Below are 23038 nucleotides of genomic sequence, written 5' to 3'. Positions count from 1 at the left end.
GCTTCTGGCTGACCTAAAAGAGACCGACGTTTCGATCGATCGAACTCGAGGACGACAGTCGGCGTACTAGAGATTTCTCGTAAGAACTACGGTTAAACCCATAACTCAGACTGTCAAACTGACTTTGGCGTTGTTGCAACCAAGGGAAGACCGTTCGATAAAAACCTGATTACGTGGAATGCTTATTGTTAGTCCAGAACGTCTGTATATCCAGGTCAGATCAATTATTTATTACGTTTCTATCTAGCGTTACATTTTTTATCGGGTCACTGCATTCAACCAAGATAGTGTATCTAAAATATGAAATATGCAAGCAGACTGCGAATGTTTTTATATTTATGATACATGGAAAATTTATGTATACAAGAATGTATAAAATATACATAATGGGCAAAATTATAGAAAATATTTGAGTTAAAACAATTGTTATAAATTTAAGACTGCAAAACATAACCTACAAAAATATATAAAAGGGCCAAAATAAAATACTTATCGTGATAATTAGTAATAAATTATGAAAACGTGATAATTAGAAATAAATTATGTAAACATTCACAGGTTGGTTACGTATAATACTTAAAAAGAGTGAAACAGATTTCTATTTATGTGCTATATTGTTCAGTGTTCTTCTCAGTCTATGTACAAAATTAATTTATTCACATTAATTTATCATTCATTTATTAATTTATTCTATTTCTTGTAGCGATACGAATTCGTTCTTCAAAGATGCTATAGAATAAAAAGAAAAATTTACTATCCAGCATTAAACGTAATCACGTTTGAAAGAATTGGGTGAAATTCCAAACGCAATCCTATTGAAACGTTCGTAATGAAATTATCATGAAATTGGTATCCTTCGTGGCTGATGTTCGATTGATGGCCAAAGTCAGTTCACTTTAGCTTCGACGGAAAACTCGAGCACAGAACCAAGAGTGTCGTACGGCCGAGCGTGAGATCGACAAAGTGTGACGTGTTCTTTACAGACGACCACCTTGATAGGACTATTGAAGACTGCTCGTCTTCTGCGACTCGTCAGAGTAGCCAGGAAAATCGACAGGTATAGCGAATATGGAGCTGCGGTTTTACTCCTTTTGATGGGCACCTTCGCTCTAAGTGCCCATTGGATGGCGTGTATATGGTGAGTTTCCCGTTAAAAAATTTGAGATATTTAAAAATGTGTTTAAATGTATTATTATGTCTGAAGACTACAAACGAAGAACACGATATGTCGCATTTTTTAGCTTTCAACAGTCAATTATTTTTTTGTATACCTTTCACAATTTTTTTCTAGATGCAGTGAAATGTCATTTTATTATTTATGTCATATCAAAATACTTTTTTTATTCATAAAATGATATTAAAGTCGGAAGGTTGACTGGAAAATGAAATGTATCACGTTTTTCTTTTCTTTTAAGAGTTGAAGAAAAGAATTTGTGAAAGAAATTAATTTTGTAGCTAAGGAAGTATTATTTCTAAATTTGTAATGGATTCAAATGGAGATAAAATGATAAAGATAGAATCGTTTTGTTGAAGGTACGCCATAGGAAACGCGGAGAGACCAACGCTGAAGAGCAAAGTCGGTTGGCTCGATATTCTGGCCAACGACACGCATCAGTTTTATTTTCACAACAACACCGGAGGGCCGAGTATAAGGGTGAATAAACTCATCAAACTGTAACTTTTTAACGTCGTTTCGTGGCTAATCTATTGTCACGCGAAACGACCCGAACGCTCGTTTGTTATTCTAGAATCGAAAATAGTTCTTCATCAATCGTTTCGACTAAAGCTCTTACCTCTGTCCATTTTTAGAGCCGCTATATCACAGCACTATATTTCACCTTTAGTAGTTTGACATCAGTGGGCTTTGGAAACGTGGCTCCAAACACGGATGCCGAGAAGATATTTACTATAATCGTTATGCTAATCGGATGTAAGTATCGATCAGAATGATGTAATCGTTTCAATTGGTGACTAATGTATGTACGACGAATTAACTCGGTTATACTTTGTTCCAGCTTTGATGTATGCCAGTATCTTCGGTAACGTCTCAGCGATCATTCAGAGGCTTTACAGCGGTACAGCGAGATACCATACGCAAATGCTTCGAGTTCGAGAGTTCATCAAGTTCCATCAGATCCCTAATCCGCTTCGTCAACGGTTGGAAGAGTACTTTCAACATGCTTGGACGTACACGAACGGAATCGACATGAACAGCGTTCTAAAAGGATTCCCCGAGTGCCTTCAGGCGGACATCTGTCTTCATTTGAATAGAAATCTTTTAAACAACTGTAGAGCCTTCGAGGGTGCCAGTCCTGGTTGTTTAAGGTACATAAGCCAGATATCTTTTGAAACACTATTAATGTCTTAATTAATGTATTAATATTTTTTTCACCAAGGGTATACATATAGCTAGCTAGATGTTTAACAAAATGGAAAAATTAATTGATTAATATTTTCTTCCTTTTTTTTAATTAGGGCGTTATCATTGAAATTTAAAACGACACACGCACCACCCGGTGATACGTTAGTTCATCGAGGAGACGTGTTAACGTCCCTGTACTTCATATCGCGCGGCAGCATAGAGATATTGAAGGGCGACGTTGTGATGGCAATCCTGGCCAAGGACGACATATTCGGGGAGAATCCTTGCATATATCCGACCGTCGGCAAAGCGTCTTGCAACGTGCGTGCGTTGACGTACTGTGACCTGCACAAGATACACAGGGACGATTTACTCGACGTTTTGGCTCTTTATCCGGAGTTCTCCAATCACTTTAGCCAGAATCTCGAGATCACTTTTAATCTGAGAGATGTACGTATTATTTACATATCCTTTTATTCATAATTGGTAATGGATGAGGGAAACTTCCCTTTTAAAATGCTTTTTAGTTTAACTCGATATCCCTTGCCTATCCTGAGATACTATAATTTAAATGGAAGATTAATTTTTAATCTTTTATTATGTCCGTCTTTGTCGCAGCTCTGCCCTGACCTAACGCAAACTGTGCACGTGTGCGCTGATCAGTGTCAAACACCGACTCAGCGTTTATAATCGCTAATATTCTATTCTTCCTTATTCATTAATAATGTGTAAAATACAAGAACAGAATTTTGTATTTACTTCATGCTTAGAAGAGTTAATGAAATTTCGTGTTAATTTACAGGAGGAACAGGCTGGTGTCGATCCAATATCAGCAAGGTTTCCTGTCAGTACTCCAACGGACGTCGATATCGACGCTAGGAGATTCGCTTTCCGTCCACCAAGATACCGTCGAGGACCCGGTGGTCCTGGCACCAATCTTATCCCTACTGGTCGACAAGACTCTTTACAGGGTGATCAGGAAGACTAGTAAGAATTTTTCAATCAAAACCACACAAACAAATAAATGCTTTCTCTCGCTCAAACTCATATATTTCTTCGTTGCTATCAAAAACAGCGACAAGGGGAGTGGTCATGGAATTCTGGAGTTCAGTACCGACAAAGCCGGCCAAGACGTGACACCATTGAACCTAGAGTTCGACGAGCCAAAGCAAAGAAGCTCCACATTGAACTCCATAACCGGTGAGAAAAATCGCGTGTATTCGGTCGATCGATTCTCTTTTACTCCATTTTTCCCCATCGGAGTGGAGTAATACTCTTTCTCTGTAACTCTCTTTCTCTTGTTTGCCTCTACTTACTGTCTGAGGAATGTTGTTCTCTGCACGATAAATAGAATATTCTTAATACGTATTCGAGTAAGGACTTCTGTTACGATTTACTCGGTTTCGAACGTTTGCTATACATGTGGTCGTTGGAAGATCCTTATGATTCAGGAAAGTACTTTTGAATCATTGCTTCGCAAACACCCGCCACATCGATTATCGCTTATCATTTAAAAAGTATATTTTGAGAGATATAGATACTTCTCGGAACGTTGTATATATTTATTGAGAAGCTCAGCTTGCCCCTTTATTCCTTTATTTATCTTATATACTTATTACTCGTTACACGAGTTTGGACCGCTTAGAATCTCCGAAGAGAACCGATTTTGCCGGACCGGTTAACAACGTTGTTGTGGAAAGGTAATTCCGAATCTTATATAGCAGAGTGCAGTAATCGCAGTTGCCTCCAACTATACAGTAGTCCTGGAGTGGAAGCGGTGGGATGTGGATTTTTCATTTTTACTAACACTTGATTGGAAATTGTGCAATTTTCACCCACTTTTTTTCACTTGCTTTAATCACGAATAGTAACTGTGTTGAGAGAAAGAAAATTCTGCTGAAAGAGCTTATTAGTATTTTTAAGATCTTTTCCTCTAATTTATCGTTAGTAAATTCATTCTTTTATTAGAAATTCTATGAAACTAATCCGTAAATATGAAAGTTTTAAAGAAACCTTGTGGATGCCGAATTGTTATAGACTGCGAATGTTTATGCAAAGAACAGTATCGAAACTTAAATAAAACGTAGTACTTTTGATATTTTATATATCTTTAAGTACACATCCTTGTATATTCTCGTCATAAGTATCCGCAGTTTAATTATAAAATATTAAAGTAGCAAATTTTTCGTACATCAATTTCACTCTGTATTAGATAAAATCTTGCTAATGAAAAATAGAAACTTTCTTGAAAATTACAAATCTGTCCCCCTTTCCACTTCACGATCGTCAAATTACAGTTTCAATCAGATTCATCTTGATTCAATTGCTACTAGTTCGTGTCTCATAAAGATCTTCATTCCACCATAGACACTTTTTTTTCTAAGATCTCGTCTCTGTAGCATATATCATTTTATCACGAGCTTTACTCGACCGACATATTTCCTCCTTTCTTTCTACCTTTCCCTGTTTTTCTGTCCGCTAAAACATCCCCTTAGCCCAATCGCTTTGATCGACGTAGTATGATCTGCAATGTGATCTTGAAGTCTCCAAAATTATAATTTTGTTCATATTCATATCATGTATATACATAACAATTTTGTAACCATACAACATTTTTGTATATATTTTAGAGAATTCTCTGGGAGTGGAAGTACTCAAAATATAGATTTTTAAGATTTCAAGATCGCCAGTATTATCTTTTTTCCTTCGTTTTACGAAGCGATATTTCTTTTATGATTAATATTTAAGGTAAATAGAATACGATGTGAAATCTAGATTAAAATAAAAAAGAATTATCCTTTTCTTCGATAGAAGAGATGAGCTTGACGAGGGAAAATTTTGTAAAATATTTTGTCTTCAAATTGTTCTAAAATTATTTTCTAAGATACTTTTACTTTAAACATTCTAAAATTATATTCTAGAACATTTCTATTCCAGAAAATTCTAAAATCTTAAAAGTCGTATTCTACAATATTTTTATTTAAAACATTTTAGTTTATTTTTATGATCAATCGAGCTCGTCTCATCACATCTCGAGCTAAGCAAATCAGAGGCGTTTGGGTTAAGCGTGCAGCGTTTATAAGCTTTGCGTTTGCATTTGATTCCCGAGTTCGTTAACACCTTGAAACCTGGTTGTTCAGGCATGCTAACCCATCTCAAGCGCAGCATACCGGACCTACGTCAGCACAAGATCCATCTTCAACCACTGACGAGTCACGATTACCTTGCCAAGCAGAGTAAGTATCCATTTGGCGGAGTAGACTGGCCAAGTTTTTCTAAATCGTCGCAACGGAACAGACACACAATGTTTATCTCGCAATAATCAGCTGGCGATGAACCAATGCTGAAGAAACTGGGACACAATTGCAATTAAGTCCCTGGAAAATAACATAATTTATATACAAGAGTTGTCGACCTCTTTTTTTCTCTCGCTCTTTCTCAGTTTTTTTCTTTCTCTCTTCTTCTGTGGCTCTCTGCCTATCTGTCTCCTCCTTCTGGTTCCCTTCTTTTCTTTGGAGATAAGAGGCACTTTTAGAGATTAGGAAGGCTCATGTCTGACTTCCCGGATCGTGGTACTGATACTTCTGTGCCTGGGTTTATCCAGTGACCACGCCATTGACGAAACCAACACGGAGAAGCTCAGCCGCCGGTGAAAGCTGCCTCAGCCAAAACGCTGTGCATCCAACCTCGACGACATCCAGTCATTATACCACGCCATCGCCACCGCAACATCCACAATCTCATGGTGCGTGGAATTGTGTTTCCATGTTTCATTCCCCGTCGTTTGTGTATTGTATCACAATCGAATGTGTCACCTTTGCTCGTGAATCATATGTGTTTGTCATGTACGTGAGGAGACTTTTCCGAAAATTGCTGAGAAATGAAAAATAGATATTGAAGAGGTCGCATAAAAAGGTGCCCCTTAAACTAAATTGAAATTTTATCTATGAATCTCGAAATATTAAATTTATCATAGAGACATTTACATCGCACCAATATATACGAACTTTTTACATATAAACGCAGATGACACTTTTACAAAATTCTTCGAAACGTAAGACAGACAAATATTTGAATTAAAAATTTGCTAAATCTAAAGGTACACGCCTAACATCAATTAAAACTATTTTGAGATGAAATACAATTCCAAAATAATATTCGAAAGAAATAGCAGAACTAACTCGAACTATCGAACTAAATTTCTCAAGTTCCAGTTGAACAAATTTTGTTATCCGATTATTTCTAATTCTAGGTGACTTTCAAAGTGGACCAGGCCGGCCTGTAGAAGAGATAAACGCGAGAATAGACCAACTATCGCGACAAGTGACCTCACTGGAGCATTCTATGGGTGAGGACATCAGATTGATTTTGAATCTGCTACAACAGACGCTCAATTCATCGAGGGAAAGTTCCAGCATCGAGATGATGCCTGGAACCACCTCGGCCGGGCTGTCGAAAAGTAGTAGAGCTCCAGCATTGGTCCAACGATCGGCCAGTGAACCGCAACCGCCGACAGGTCCGCCGTCGAACAATGGAAATGGAAAGCTTCAGCCTAGCACGTCTCACAGTTTGTTTAGGTGAGTGTTCGCGATTCAATTTGGTAAATTAGAAATCCTATCGTTCACACAGTAACATGGTAAAAAGATTGATGTCTAATTATTAAAGTTAGAGAATTTATACTACATATGCAGAGTGCCTCCAAACTTTGTCGGTATATTACTATACTTAGAAAATGCTTGAAGTTTAGGTTCTTCATTCTTTATCAATGCCTTTATGAATATTTGATATCTCAAAACATACCTTATTTTCATCTTAAAGTTTCAAAGAGTCGCCATCTTTTTCACATGTTACTGTATTGTTTTACTGTTCGTCACAGCAGATGTAACATGTGTCTTCTCTTTCTCTTTTCTATCTTTGAATTCAAATCGACGTGATTGGAAACGTTCGAAGTCGCGGCATCGATTATCAGGACCATAGATAAATTGTTCTCTCTTTAAACCATTATTCTCTCTCTCTCTCTTTCTATCTTCTCTCTTTCTTCTTTTTTTCAAGTAGAAACTGATTCTGTTTTTCCTAGGAAGTAATCGATATTTTTATTCTTGGAAAGCTTTCTTTCGAAATCCCTGGATCAGTTGCATTTGATTTCGACGTCTTTTATTTTGGAAAGGTTGGACAAGTTCCGAAGGTGACCATACTCTCTCATACTCTTCTTTGAAACCCTTTTTTTGCGAGCAGTGTCGCGCAAGTAGAATCGAGGCAGGAGTGTCATAATTATATTAATGCAAAACATCAAGATAAAGATAAAAATTTGCATAAAAGTAACGCTGCTAGTTTTCTGCATCTACGAAATTTGTTGCTAGTTGAAACTTGTCACGTTGTGACTTTAAATAATCTCATTTCCACTCTCTTTCTCCTTATCTTCTAACTAATCTTTGCCCTTGTAATTTCGATCATTTTTTACTTTTTTTATTTGTTTTTCAATATATTGTATCAAATAGAATGAATAATTGACATCGACATTTAAATCAAGAATCATTTTGAAATACTACTTGGAATGGACTTTCTTTTCTCTCGATCATTAGTGCCTAGATCTTTCGTTAGGTTACATATTTCTGGTCGATTTCCTTATTTAACTTGCTGAGCCTATCTTTTTGTTTTCTATCCCTTTAATTAGAATATCGATCGAGCATTCTTTCATACGACGCGTGCGTAGAGGATTTTTATTTATTCTGCGACGTAGCACGTTTTCGAAGCTTGAAGGTGAACACGCAGGGTATGTCAAGCCATGTTTCCTCGATTCGTTTGCTCGTTAACGACATCAAATTAATCACGACACCATTGTCAATTTGTTTGAAGAAAAATTTCCAAGATCATCGTTTTAGATAGAGCTTTCCATTGTACTTTTCTCTTCACACGATAGAACAAACATTTAAATAATGCTTACAGTTAGTACTAAAATACACATTTAAAAAAATCATAAATTATACACCTAAATATTTTGTCAGTAGATATTTCCAAATTGGACCATATATTGATCTTCAATATCAAACATTAATATTGGTAGCTTTTGTAAATTTGTATAAATTTTTGTAACAAGATACACACTTAGGAGATCGAAAAATTCCAAAAAGATTTTATTACTATTAAGATGGAAATATGTTCTCAAATTTGTCAGAAAATATTTTCTAAAATATTAAATTTTAATATCAAACACTAATGTTTGTAGTTTTATGTAAAGATGTCTAAAATTTTCCACGGAAAAAATTCTAGTTTTCAATTCGTCTATATTATAGTAATCTACACGACACTACCACTCTTTGTACACCTTAACAGAACTTGCCTTCATAGCAATTTAAAAATATCCTATCGCGATGGACAGAGGTAAGAGATTCAATATGTAGCTGATTCCCGCGAGTATGAATCGCCACTACGTAGGGCATATGTTTTCATTAGTGCACAAGCATACGTATGTTTTGCTAGTTTCCATTTAGAAAAGTGCAGTACAGTCTCGATAGTCTCAAAACATTCCCAGTTAACAGGTTAAATTCAGCCTTGTCTTGAAAAAAATAAACTACAATCCTGGAAACGCGATCAGTATCTTCGAGCCATTCGTCGTAAGGTGTCTTCGTAATAAAAAAGGCAAAAGAATCCAAATCTGAATCACTCGTTTCTTCCCAGAACTATCGAGATTCTACCGTATACCTTTTAGCACTGAATTCAAGACTCGTGCTCCTTTTGAACACTAGCGTACCAAGGAACGAGGAGATGGAACCGATCGATACAGACCACGTTCCGTAGAAATGTAAATTAATTAATGTCGATGTCAGATTAATCGCGAATTTTTGTATAGGAGTCCCAATCAGGCAGACTTGCGACACTGTTCGGGACACTTAGAGGAATTAGAGGCCTAACCGAATCCCTTTGTACATAAATCACGTGCTTCAAGTATATTTCGCTGCTACTCATAGCGGACGCCAGCGGCCGCTAGTAGATCTCGATTAAAACGAATTAATTCTTTCCTTAATTTCCATCTGCAGTAGACCTCCAACGAAGGAGCCAGCGTCAACGTCCTCGGGTACGTCACGATTGACAGTCACGTCGGATAGTTCCGCCCTGGCGACAGCCCTGCAGACAGCGTTGAGAACAGCACCCACAAGGTCACAGAGCCAACCCGTCGATCTAGCCGTGCCACCACCCACACAACAGGCACATCTGCCGCACGGATGGCATAGTCAACCTGCTGCATTTAGGAGAGGAGAGTTCAGAAGTGGGTAAGTCGACAAAAATTACATTTTTCTGTCGATTACAAGGTATTAATTACAAGGTATTAAGAATGTTTGATATCGAATATTCTAAACAATTCTCTAATTCAATTCTAAATCCCATACACTGCTCCTTCTTTAATATTCTCTCGCCTTAATCTCGCAATTAATTCGTCAGGTACAGTTCGTTCAACAAGCGTTCAGAACCGGAAGGGGACGATCCGTGGAGCTGCGTGGTGTCCGTATCGGATCGAGGAAGCTCTCAACGTCCTCGAAGCAGCGAGTCTCGAAAAGAACCAACGAACCATCGTGGTTCCACCGATCTAGCAAGTAGTCAACGTTCAGATGGCAGGCAACTTACTCGAGAGGATGGCATAGGTCAAGCGTCGGGACAACGACAAGAGTCCTCGAGGCAAACGAGCGAAGACATCTCCTGGGAATTCACGATAAACGAGGCGCCGATCGCGAGATTAGAATCGTTGGATGAACTCGACCAGGATCACGGTAGTTAAGGCCAAGGTTTCCCCTTCCTTTTTGAAGTAACTGCAGCTCGCTTACGACTGAAACGCGACGCGTTGTTGAGCAATCGACAACATAATGATTCTAATGATTCATTCGGATGGCTGTGGACTCCTTCCGTTCCTTTTTGGAGGATCTAGAAAATGTGGCGCCAGGATAGAATATGCGTCCGCCGATCGATTTTCTCCTGGAGATTCCTTTTGGCTTTGATTTGTTGATTGGAGTTGGTTTCATGTACTTCTTTTATGGAGTAATTTTGGATACTGTGTCGTTGAGCTTGGCAATTTGTGATTCGTCAAACTCGATTTTTCACGAGTGTTGGTGAATAATAATAACACTCTGTTAGGTTGATGCATATGAAACTTTGTTTCGTTTAAGTTTGACTTTGACGGACTTGTGGAAATATATTTCGTTTTAATGTCAATTATCAAATATATTAAAGAAGAAGATATTTGATATAGATTAAGTGTATTTAGTATTAAGAAGATTTGTAATAAAAAATCGTAACCTCGTTATTGGTCAGCATAAATGATCAGAATGTTCGTGTTATTCTTTCATGTGAGTTTCCATTTAGAAATAAATCTATTTTCAGATTTATAACAAGATTTTTAATGAAACGTTAATCGTTGAAAGAGTATACTGAACAAAGCACATGGAAATTATCTTTAACACATTTTTTCTATTAAATTATTTCAATTAAAAAGGCAGTACTTCATATGCACAAACCTAAGGGTTTCTTCGTTCGTTCGACCACTTATTTTTCTACTTGTATTAAATCTATGTGTTTAATATTTTAAGTAGAATCTTCACGTAATGTAACATTTTCGGTTTCTTTCAAGCTTTTTATTATACATTGCGTTACTAATCGCGAGGCATTATTATGAATGATTAGTGACTTCAGTATTATAAGCAAAGCACTATATCTATTATTACACTTGATCATTTATATGTATATGTACATTCTCTTCAAGGAAAGAAGATTTTCTCCAACTAGTTTGGCCGGGTTACCACAACGTTGTCGATAAATTTTCGAGCGTGGAATGATTAAGAGAAAATCGATTGGCAATCGCACAGCAATATCGTCGTGGTACAAGAAGTTTTTAAGTTTGAAAGAGCGAAAAGACGAGAGGAAAGAGTGAGAATGGAAAGCACGAGCGGCGTTTCAGAAAGCTATACACGTACATACACAAAGACACAAGTACACGTACACAGGTACATATTACATAGACGCAATTATTCCGTGGTATCGACACATTTAATCCTACCGTTGGAACATGAACTTGCCTTCGAGGTTTCTACCCCGTATTAACGCTACATTTCCTTTGAGCAATTTTTTAATCGAGTTAATCGATATACACATTCGCATCTACACACATACACAGATACACAAATTACTATGTATTCCCCTCCGGAAGCGATGCTTTTTTGTTTTACACGTGGAAAAGTTCTCTTTCGTTACTCGATAACATTGAAAAGAAGAATAAAAGGAACGAACAGCGAGGGGAATTAAAGAAGAATTAAAAGAAATAAAATGAAAGTACAAGATAACAGGCAGAAGATCGATGTTCATAAAGTAAGACGAAAAAAAAAATGTTTAAAGATACACAAAAATAATTAAAGGAGAAATTACAATGTGCAGCTCGTGGAGAGAGAGAGAGAGAGAGAAAGTTTCTTAAATTTTCGGAGTCCTTCGCGTCATGATAAATACACGTAGCTAAGTTCAAAATTAAGATTAATATCGACTGAGAGCACCTTCTTTTTTTATTGCTTATAAGCGATGTTTAAAAGATAAGATTATACGAAGAAATTAGAAGAAAGCAGCGGGGGATGATAAAAATTGCGTCAAATAAAAAAGGGAAACATAGTGTTGCGATCTTCGGGAGATATACGTGTTTAAGTTAAATAAAAGCAAGGGCATTGTCGGGGGCGAATTACAAAATGGCTGGACGACCCATGACGAACAATTAGATATTGCGAGAGTAATAAAAGAAATACAAAAGATAATTAAATAATTAAAATACAATTCTGAGTGCCACCTACGAAGTAAAACTGCAATGTCCTTTATACAGACAACCAAAAAAAAAAATAAATTAATAAATAAATAAATGAAACGATTAAAGAGGGAAAAAATACACACAAGGCAAGCGAAAGAGAAAACGGGAAAATTAATACGGAGAGAATTTAGATAATGACTAATATTCTTACTATTATTATTATGATTATTATTACGGTTATTATTATTATTGTTACATTATTATTATATTATAATTATATTATTGATATTATTATTGCCATAAACGTAGGGATGAAAACGCAAGCGCGACGGGGGAAGAGGCGAGGAAAATGTAGTAAAATATACCGACGGGTATAAAAATGGTAAAACGACTAAAAAGAAAAAAGAGAGAAAAGAAAATGACAAAAAAAAAGTCTAATGAATGAACAATTGCCTGCGCAATAACGGTATATAAATTATATATATATATATACCTACATGTTATACATACACGTGCGTGTGTACGTATATACACTGAGCAATTATGCGTGCGTCTATGTCTATGCGTATACACGTTGTAAAGAAATTTTTTACAAGATATCTCGAATTAATTAATGCTCCTAAGCGTACGTTGGTTTCTCTTCCTCTCTTTTCGTTCTCGACCTCCCGAGTTTACTTTTTTCACCCCCTCCGGCGATTTATCACGCAGTGATAAGGGTGAAAAGCGATGATCGATGATCCCCGATCATCCCCGTATAAATCGTTTTCCACGCTGATCGAACTCTGATCACGATTTTCTTCGATGTTATGTTGTTAACGAAGGTGTTATGGTTCGATTATCGATTGATATGACCGTTGACAATAATTGGAAACTAATCTCGAATTATTTAACAGTCTGACGAAAAAAATGAGTAATAAATTATATTTTTCCAGTCAGAATAAAGCATCGATCTTAAAAAAAAAAAAACCTGAACATAGATGATCGAAATTACATATCACTTCGAGTGAATATATTAAATATCGAATTTAATTCAAAGCAATATTTGAATTAATTATCGAGGAACAAAAGGAAACGCCATTGAAATTAAATGAAAGTAACTAAATTTGAAAATCGAAATTTTCAAAAGAAAGTACGCATATATTAAAATTGTAAGGAATGAATGTGAAAGAAAGAATGAATTGTGAGAGGTAAATTCCGAATGCGATTGGGGGAGAGGGGAGGCTCGATCGAGGATCATCGATCACAGATCTATTCGTTCTTTGCTCAGTATTTTAGGCTGTAAATGATACCGATACATTCGATGTAACGATTAAATGACTCGTAGTTACTTTGTAACGAGAGGAGCAGCGACGCAGCGCTAATGAGAAGCAGCTTTTTAATTACAAATAGCGATTATCTTTGATTATTATTACTACCAGTAGTACACGCAGCACACGTGGATTTTCGCACTTAGGTACACGGCGAAACGATACGGATTTATTGTTCTTTAAAAAGAAAATGCAAAAAAAAAAAAGAGAGAGAGAAGCAACAGATGTTCGACAAATGGTCCAGAAAGAGGGCAACAGTGAATCACTTCAGGAGGAAAAAAACAACAGTTCTCGTTCGTTTCTTTTCTAATCAACATGTTTATACGAATTAATATACACAGATTTATTATAAAAATCCTATTTTTCGAAAAATTATGGATATAATTGAATGTTTTCAATTCTAAGAACGATCATTGATTATTTTTCAAGTATCACCGAATTTTTGCTATTTTATCACACTAGATGGGAATTTTTCTGTTTAATTTTAAACGATTTCATTCGATCGAGTGATGGACGAAGAACGACGCTTAACAAAAATTTATCCAAGTGTGTTGAACGATGAATGCACAACGATAAGTAGAATTTTATTTCTAAGGATAACCAGCCTGTCAAACGTCGAAAGTGTCTACAAGAAAAAAATGCCTGTTCATTTTCAAATCGTTGATCAATGTATCTGTCCAAGAATGAAGAGAAAACAGTAAAAATTCTCTTATGTTTCTTAGATCCGATTTTTCTTTACCAGTCGTTTATAAAAGATGCGATCGTCGACGAAATTGATGTCGCTGAAAGAGTCGGATACCGAAAAAAAAAAAAAAAAGAAAAAAATAAACGTCCATTGCATCATCTTAAAGAATATTCCGCGAAGATTTCGTTCAAGTCGCCAGAATTCACTCCATACCCTTTCGAACATCGAATTTTTGCGAAAATTTTTTAGAAATATCACGAGTGAATAGCAATAATTAAAATATTTCGACCATGAAATATATAAGAGACTCGTGTTGTATGTCTTTCGAAGAAATTTTTTAATTATAATGATACAACGGTGAGAAAGATCATTCGGTTTTCTGATTGCAAGATGTCAACACGTAACTTCGCCGGCAACTCAAACTCGTTTTCTACATTTTAGGATAACGAGAGTAAGTCGTGATATTTGGAAAAATACGGCTGTATTTGTTTAGAAAACGATCGACTCAATGATGCAAAACGCGATGATTCCCAATAGAGATCCGCTCTTTTTTTCTGACCGCAAGAATATCAAAACCGAGAGAAGCAAAAGAAGAACAATAGGGACGATACTTGCAACAGTGTTTCATTTTTCTTCTGGAAAATTTCCAACGCAAGCTTTTGCTTTGTATTTCTTAATTCAAGCCTTTTGAGAAGAAGCTTCCAAAGTCGAAATAAATTAGTAAAAAAGGCACGAAAGTTTGCGTTAGAAATTTTACGAGGAATTATCAAACCTATCCAAGCTTGACTCGAAATTTCACCAAATTTCAATTCGAATTGAAATTCTTCAAATTCCTTAAAATCCACCATGGGATTAAACAAGTTCCACGATGTCGATCCGAGATTAAAATTCGGACGACATCGAGTTCGTTTCTCTTTGAGATAATCGTAATTCCCTTCATAGACGTTTGAACTTGTCGTCACTTCGTCCTTCGTCAAACCTTCCTGTTTCCTTCAGACTGAGAACGATTTTTATCGAAGGATCAGAATTTTTGGACCGGCGGTCGTCGCACGAACGTCTTCGAGTTTCTCGATCGAAAACATTGAACATTTCCGTGACGACCATTAAATGCAGCTGAGTAAGACTCGATGCAGACGAATGAATTTTGTGTCGCAGTACACTGCATTATATGGAGAAACATACGTGTATTTTATTATATATCATATCGTGAATTTTATTACATATAATTCGCTTAAAGATTCTGGTTATCATCCCCAGAAGTTGTTTATTTATTTGTTAACACTTTGACTCTCCCTTTGACTATAAAATATTATACTATCTCGTCGTAACCACGTTTATCTTCTAATTTGTCATAATACTCCAAAAAGAAGAGTAATAACAATTCGATAATAATTTGCTGTTAGTCGTACCTCTATAGCGTTGCATAGTCGGATTTTTCTCCTAACTTCTAGTACTTCTAATTTCTAATTTCTAATAAGAGAGTAAAATATCTTCAATGGAATGCTCGGAAACGCTACAACACACGCTTACGTGATAAATAACAAGTTTTACAAGATCGCAAGACAAACTACGTATGCCTGCATCGACTCTTATAAAACCAACACACGCATATTATACACATAAGGACACGTACACAGAGAATCATCGATAATTATAATTCCATACGTGCGTATTATAAAAGTATGTTCGTTTTTTATCGAAGCTGCCTCTCGCTTTTGAATTCTACCGCGGCCGTACCGAGACAGGGAGAGAGAGAATAAATTGGGGGAGGGATAAAAGAGTCGAAACGTTCAGAGGGTCGTTGTTCGAGGTAGATTTCGTGCCAGGACCGAGTTTCAGTTTGTCACGATGTCAGGCTGTGTAACGAGATTCCGTCAGGAGTGTTTCTCGACTCGGAAACGAATTGATTAATTCAATTGATTTAATCTTCTCGAGGGAAATTTTAGAGGTAGGTTACTCGAGGATTGATTCTATTCGTCGAGAGGATTTTTAATTAATTTTGGAGACTCGAGAGCGATTGTAAAGGTGGTTGAAAGTATTTAATAGGTAAATGTGAAATTTAATTTTAATTTCGTGCGCAACATACGATTTTCATGATTCAGTTGTACACTTAAATATGGAAATCAACGTGATTTATATACTTTAAAGATTCAGAGGACGATATTTAAGAACATGTAGCTGAAAATTCTCTTAATTTGTCGCGTAAAATGAAATTTCACTCTTAACGCAGGTCAAATTATTTAATATTATTCTTTGATTCCATTCCTGAAAGAACATTACGCATTCCTAAATATCAAAATGTTACATTTATTTAGATCCCTTATATTCTTCCGTAACAGGAAAATTACAAAGAAATATTCGTGACTATTAAATAATTGGGGAATGTAGGACTACGACGTCAGAAATTGGCAATAATTCGTTAAACTATCCGTGCCAGGTTCGCAATAATTTAGTGATAAGTGTCCTCGATGGAACATCAAATGTGATAATACAGAAAAAGATTCTCTGGAACTTCCCGAGTAATTTGCAATTTTATTGCGACAATTAAAAGACAAATTGATCTCGAGAAGATAATTCGAGGAACACTCGTCGCGAATGCGTCATTCGTTTGTAAAGTGGATAAGAGAGTCTTAAACGTGAGATAAAGTTTAGAGCAAAAGGAATGAAATTTGAAGAAGAAATAAAAAGAAGGGGAAGGAAATAAGCGTGAGAGTGAGAGAGGGACGAAACGAAATCCTACATCCGCGGTAGATGAATTTACTCGCGTTTTTTCCCAGATTATGCAATTTAAGATTGTTCTGTATATATATACATATATACATATATATATGACATAATCTTGGATCGTATCGATTATAACAGTGAGCGCACTGATTTGTAAACACGTAACAAAGAGAGAAAAAGGATTTGTTCGTGTGGAAAGGGGAGAAAGTGCGTGTGAGTGAGATAGAGAGAAAGTTAAGTGCGAATGAAATATGATGAAAGTGGGGGAAAAAAAACGAAAGAGAGTGTATGAGAGTGAGAAAGAAACGTGCGAGAGAGAAGACACAAGATTTTTGTACCACCCCCGTAAATCAATTCCTGCTCTTCACCGAGCACCCTCCGATTAAAATAAAATTACACGAGTGTCTTTATTCTTACCCCTCATCGACAAAGATTTCATGAATACAAAAATATATGGAGAATTATGGAGAGCAATCGCTTGAAAGAAAATATCGCCTCGAATTTTTTACAGCGTAGCTCAATAAAAATGTTCGCATTCAACAAAGTGTCTTGTCTATTTCATTCTATTTCTGAAAGAAAATATTCTGAAACGTTCTTTCGTTCTTTTTCATTTAGTCTCCTTTGTTTTTTGTTTTGTTTTCCTATAATTAATTTTGGTCGTCCGAAGGATCATTGGACGGAGATATTTCAAAACATTTTTCACATAGAACGAAGACGATGAAATACGATAAATCGAGTAAAGATAAACATAGAAAGTAAATTGCACGACTTCCATAGTAAATCGAATGAGAAAATTGAAGTGGCCTTTTTTTATTCTCGATCTTTTTGCGTTTAACATTAGTCCTTTTCCTTTCAGGTAACTCTTCTTCCTCTTCGTCGTTTCTCATGCTGGCCCTCTTCCAGCAGTACTACGTCGTCTGCTTAGGACAGTGACCATATCTCATTTTCTTCTTATTGCTTGCCCTCTAAATAATTTCTCTCTTCAAATCCATCGTATCCGTCTTGCCCAGAACACCTTGCTTTCTACAATTTTTCTGACCTTTTTTCACCACTTTCATTCTCACTTTTCGTTTCTTCGTTAATTTCATGCATTCTTGTCCTCAGCGCCCTACTGACTCCCCTCTGCGCCATGGCCTTGCTCACAATTTTTATTTGTATCTTGCGTCATATAAAATAGAAATAATTAAAGGTTTGCGTCGCATAAAAATTCAATAATCCAAACTATCGCGATCTTTAGTGATCCAATGATATTGATTGAGGAATGAAAGAGAGATTAGATTAGAAGAAATTCTAATCTTTATTTAATAGAATTATCTACTCCGATTTTCCGTATGACAAACAATTTTTAATAATATCTGAAATCAATACGCGTTGATCTAGAAACAAAAATCCTAAATGAAAAGCGTCAGTGTCCCAGATCCAAAACTCAACTACTTTTTACCCCTTCTCGTTTAACCTTACAATTCTGGACTTTGCTTCTCAATCGTTTCCAATTTCTAATTAATAAAATTAGCTACTTTATTTTTCAATTATCGATCAGATACTCCGGTCAATGGTTCGATAGGCAAAGGATATTAAAATGATAAAATTTGATGAATAATATTTAACAAAAAGATCTCAGAGAGATATTGAAAGAAATCGTACGAAAAGGGTGATAGGTGGTGCGAGCAGGAAGTGTTGGGGATGGCCACTGTTCCGGAAACGACGAATTCCTCGTTGTGCGTGCATGTGTGAGCGCGTGTTTAGATAAGTTTTCGTATATTGCATAAAAATATGTTTATTGCATATTTTCCCTATACTGACACGTACTTTTGTGCCTCACTACTCACCTGCCACGTATTATCCTACGATTTTACCTTATTCTTACTGCACCAGGGGGTGAAAACCACCCTCGATAAAAGTTTCTTCGATTTTCGAGGCGAAAACGATACGAATGCAAGAGACAACAGTTCAACGAACAAAAATAGACATTGAAGAAGAAGTTTGCACAAGCGAAGAACAGGTGGATGCTGAAAAATGCGATATATATTCGTTGTTACATATTATACATTGAGAAGAGGAGGATATTTAAAGAAAAGACAAATTCATACATATAAGGTGAGCGAAATAAAGTGTTACAAGCCGGTTTCTAAGGGATTACTGCAGACACCTTTTGTTAATATTGAATTATTAATTATATTGAAATATCTTCAAATTGTTTCAAACATTTAACAACAATTCTTTTTAATACAAAATGTGATTATTCCCTTTATTTCTCGATACTCTGTGAAAAAGGCATTTGTTTAACTGTTTAACTGTGAAAACTAGAGGAACAGAATACTTTAAACGAATATTATTCAGTTTGATGTAAGAGTTGCTCGAATAACAAAAAATCAATTAATTTAAATAAACTTGAATATTAATATAGATAAAGTATAACGTGAATAATGTAATTTACCCTATTTTAATACGCATACTATACTTGCTGCATTTTGCAATTGATAATATAATAGAAATTAATATAGTATATCAATATGGCATAGTATAATTCCCTTTTTGTCCGAGTCACAGTCCTAAAACTATGTGTTCCACTCTAAAGGAATTATCACTGCTGTGTTATTTAATTTGTTTAATAAAGCAAATCAATATTTGCTATGATTTCGAAGAAAATAATTTATTGCAACACTTTATTTACTTCATTCTGTGTGTATAGAATTACTGTTCTATCGGTTTCAAGAGAATGAAATTAGGCGATGTGCGGAGAATATCAAACAGATGAAATTTATACGCGTATAGTTGCTTACATTTGTATACGGCTAGAATATATTAAAAGATTACGTGTGAGTAGCTTTTTAAAACGATCCGAGAAGTTTCCTCTTTCACATCGTTTACTATTAATTCAAACATTCGTAATAATTCATAAATTTTCCTTTTTTCTTCGTTTCCATCGATGGATTATCGTTAATTTACTGTGATATCAATTAAAACGGAGGAAAAAGGAAGGGAAACAATTGGGCCGGAAACTATATCGTTTCCAAAGTTTCAAGAAGATCGGATGCTTATTTGAAAGTGGACTTACCGTTTGATTGCACAGTTTATAGAAACAAAATTGTATAACAAACATGTAATTTGGTAGCGAGTGTATTTGCAAGCTTATAATACTGGAAAAGCAAAGAACTTATTGTTAGATAATATAAATGTGAAACTTAAATCTTTGATCAACTGTCGAATAAAAATTATAATTTTACAGGAAATGTATGTTGGCTGAGTGATAATACTGATTTCTATTGAAATTACAGCATTGTCCTTCTTTTGCATAAATTTTACATAATATTTTAATAATTTACTTAATATTTCAATAATTTACTTAATTATCGTTATCCTATGAGGATATTTTGTTACCTTTACTTTCCTTAATCACTCTTCATTTCTTCAATAGATGGCAACACATGGTTTGTTCGAGGCACGTTTCGGAGCAACGAGCTTGAGATTTTTGCCTTCGGACGAGACATGTTCTGCCATCTATCCATGAATACTCCAAATTGCGGTTCCACCTTTTCCTTATAGATGGCAGTACATGGTTTATCCGACGAACGTATGGAAGTAAGGGACTCGATTTCTGTCTTCGGACGAGGCATTTACTGCCATCTATCCATAAATACTTCAAGTTGCGATTCCTGCTTTTGTTCATAAATAACAGTACACGATTTGTCCGACAGACGTTACAGAGCAAGTAGCTGGGCTTGTGTCTTCTTTGTGTTTCTGTTCCCATTTGTGTGCCTGCAAGTCGATCAAATATTGAGTTCCAGAAAAAACGTGTTTCAGGAATGAAATTATGAACTTTTGTGATCGTATATTCTTATTTGAAGTTTAAGGCTTCTCCTTGTATCAATTTTATTAAGACTCCTTCTAAATTAAGCAAGTGTCAAATTATAAGACATCATAACCTTCAGTGTTTGTTTGACTTAATATGTCAAGTCTTATGGAATGTCTGAAATAAGATTTTAAATAAAAAAATTGATTTTATCGAAGAAGAATAAATTTTGTGAATATAATAAAATCATGAACACGAAAAAGGTTATAACATTTGGAAAGATCAGTAAAGATTTATCTCGGGAACAAACGAAAAATACAGAATCTGTAAGTTCTGGATTTGGTACGTTTGGTAAAAAATCATTAGAGGCTAATATAACAAAAATGAATGAAATCAAACCAGAAGATGAAGAAGAATCTCAAAATTTGAAAGAGGTTATGGGCATAACTGGCTTTGGTAAAAAGGCCAAGTCCTTTGATGTACATGAAATGTTGGAGCATATTACGAAAACTATTCATACTAACAAAGCAATGTCTGAGAAAACAAAAGCTATCGATAAAGAGACTAAAACACAATTATTAGAGGAAGCTAAAAGTAACGATGCTGCTGATAATGGAAATACTAATGATAGCAAGGATGAAGAGGATGATCTTATTGGTCCTCCAATACCTTGTGGTCTTGAGAATTCAACATTGTCAGAACAATCTACAAAAGTAAAAGATAAAGATGACGATGATGATGATGAAAGCGACGAAGATGACAATGAATCTGATACTGAAGAGGAATTAAAGTTGAAAGACAAAGTTCCATGTAGTCATGAAGTTACAATGACTCACGGAACAAAAGCAGTAACAGCTATTGCAGCAGATCCTTCTGGAGCAAGATTAGCTTCAGGTTCTATCGATTATGATGTTTGTTTCTGGGATTTTGCTGGTATGGATTCATCTATGAGAAGTTTCAGAACGCTACAACCTTGTGAAAATCATCCGATTAAATGTCTACAATATTCAATGACCGGTGATGTTATATTAGTCATATCAGGTTCTGCACAAGCAAAAGTTTTGGACAGAGATGGTTTTGAAAAATGCGAAACTGTGAAAGGTGATCAATATATATCAGACATGGCACGTACAAAAGGTCATACAGCAGGATTAAACAGCGGTTGTTGGCATCCATTTACAAAGGAAGAATACCTTACTTGTTCACAAGATAGTACTTGTAGAATATGGATTTTATATAGGCCGCGTGCTCACAAACATTTAATAAAGTGTAGAGCACAAAATGGGGTTAAAACAATACCAACTACATGTGGCTATAGCAGAGAGGGTACTGTAGTTGCCTGTGGTTGTATAGATGGTTCTATACAGATGTGGGATCATAGAAAAAATTTTGTGAATCCATCGCTGATTCAGAGGAATGCACATGCACAGGGTAGTGAGATATCAAGCTTAAGTTTCTCTTATCTTGGACAAATGCTTGCAACCAGAAGTTGCGACGATACGTTGAAGCTTTGGGATTTGAGAGCATTTAAAACACCTGTCTTTGAAGCAAACAATTTATATTCCAGATATGATACAACTGATTGTATGTTTAATCCAGATGATTCAATTCTCATTACAGGAGAATCATTGAATAGGAATCAAAATACTGGTAGAATACTATTTTACGATACAAAGACCTTTGATTTAATCAATGAAATAAGCGTAACAAACTCGCATGTTATTAAAACATTATGGCATCCAAAACTAAATCAAATATTTGTTGGTTGTGGAAATGGAATAGTTAAAGTATATTATGATTCTAAGAAGAGCTTAAGAGGAGCTAAATTGTGCGTTGTAAAAACGCATTTGAAACAAAAACACATTGAAGTAATGTCAACTCAACAAATTATTACGCCACATGCGCTTCCACTGTTTAGGCAGGACAGGCCTAAATCTGTTCGTAAACAAATGGAAAAAGATCGTTTGGATCCTGTTAAATCAAGAAGACCAGATTTACCAATTACTTCTGGGCAGGGTGGCAGAGTTGCATCTTCTGGTGGAACGCTTAGCTCTTATGTAATTCGAAATTTGGGACTTAGTAAGAGGATAGAAGATGACCAAGATCCTCGAGAGGCTATTTTGAAATATGCAAAAGTAGCAGAAGAGAATCCATACTGGATTGCCCCAGCGTATAAGAAAACTCAACCACAAACAATATTCCAGTCAGATGAGCAAGATGGAGCATCAAGTGCGAAAAAGCAGAAGACTTAAAGACTGTGCGTTGCTTCTCAGACATTACTGTATATAATATTCAATGAAAACCATCTATGTAACGTATTAATAAATAGAATACATTATGTCTAAGATCAATCTTTAGCCTAATTAATTGATTTCCTGCGCTTAATTGTATG

At 35.6% G+C, this 23038-nt stretch overlaps 2 protein-coding genes across 17 annotated transcripts in view; both read left to right on the top strand.

Moving 5' to 3' along the window:
- Nucleotides 1–17397, top strand: part of LOC122574658 (potassium voltage-gated channel subfamily H member 6) — a 147119-nt gene extending 129722 nt beyond the window's left edge. For 11 of the 16 annotated variants that reach the window (XM_043742496.1, XM_043742499.1, XM_043742487.1 and 8 more), the window contains 13 exons: nucleotides 984–1138; nucleotides 1534–1654; nucleotides 1810–1930; nucleotides 2016–2325; nucleotides 2476–2812; nucleotides 3165–3349; nucleotides 3438–3562; nucleotides 5503–5598; nucleotides 5967–6107; nucleotides 6615–6939; nucleotides 7470–7547; nucleotides 9400–9633; nucleotides 9803–17397. In XM_043742496.1, coding sequence (XP_043598431.1) covers nucleotides 984–1138; nucleotides 1534–1654; nucleotides 1810–1930; nucleotides 2016–2325; nucleotides 2476–2812; nucleotides 3165–3349; nucleotides 3438–3562; nucleotides 5503–5598; nucleotides 5967–6107; nucleotides 6615–6939; nucleotides 7470–7547; nucleotides 9400–9633; nucleotides 9803–10136 — 2562 coding nt within the window. In that variant the 3' untranslated portion in view covers nucleotides 10137–17397. The remainder of the gene's footprint in view (nucleotides 1–983; nucleotides 1139–1533; nucleotides 1655–1809; nucleotides 1931–2015; nucleotides 2326–2475; nucleotides 2813–3164; nucleotides 3350–3437; nucleotides 3563–5502; nucleotides 5599–5966; nucleotides 6108–6614; nucleotides 6940–7469; nucleotides 7548–9399; nucleotides 9634–9802) is intronic. The other 5 variants (XM_043742488.1, XM_043742493.1, XM_043742498.1 and 2 more) reach the window with 5 other exon arrangements.
- Nucleotides 17398–20568: 3171 nt separating this feature from the next.
- Nucleotides 20569–22997, top strand: LOC122574593 (gastrulation defective protein 1 homolog). The gene has a single exon (XM_043742319.1). It carries the CDS (start codon nucleotides 20895–20897, stop codon nucleotides 22896–22898), a length of 2004 nt encoding a protein of 667 aa, XP_043598254.1. The 5' UTR covers nucleotides 20569–20894; the 3' UTR covers nucleotides 22899–22997.
- Nucleotides 22998–23038: the final 41 nt, after the last annotated feature.

Source organism: Bombus pyrosoma, linkage group LG14 (assembly GCF_014825855.1).
Source record: "Bombus pyrosoma isolate SC7728 linkage group LG14, ASM1482585v1, whole genome shotgun sequence".
Lineage (NCBI taxonomy): Eukaryota > Metazoa > Arthropoda > Insecta > Hymenoptera > Apidae > Bombus > Bombus pyrosoma.
This window is presented reverse-complemented; position numbering and strand designations above follow the sequence as displayed.

What these genes read in the sequence shown, in the direction of transcription:
- LOC122574593 (XM_043742319.1), top strand. Translation starts at nt 20,895, where the DNA reads ATGAACACGAAAAAGGTTATAACATTTGGAAAGATCAGTAAAGATTTA.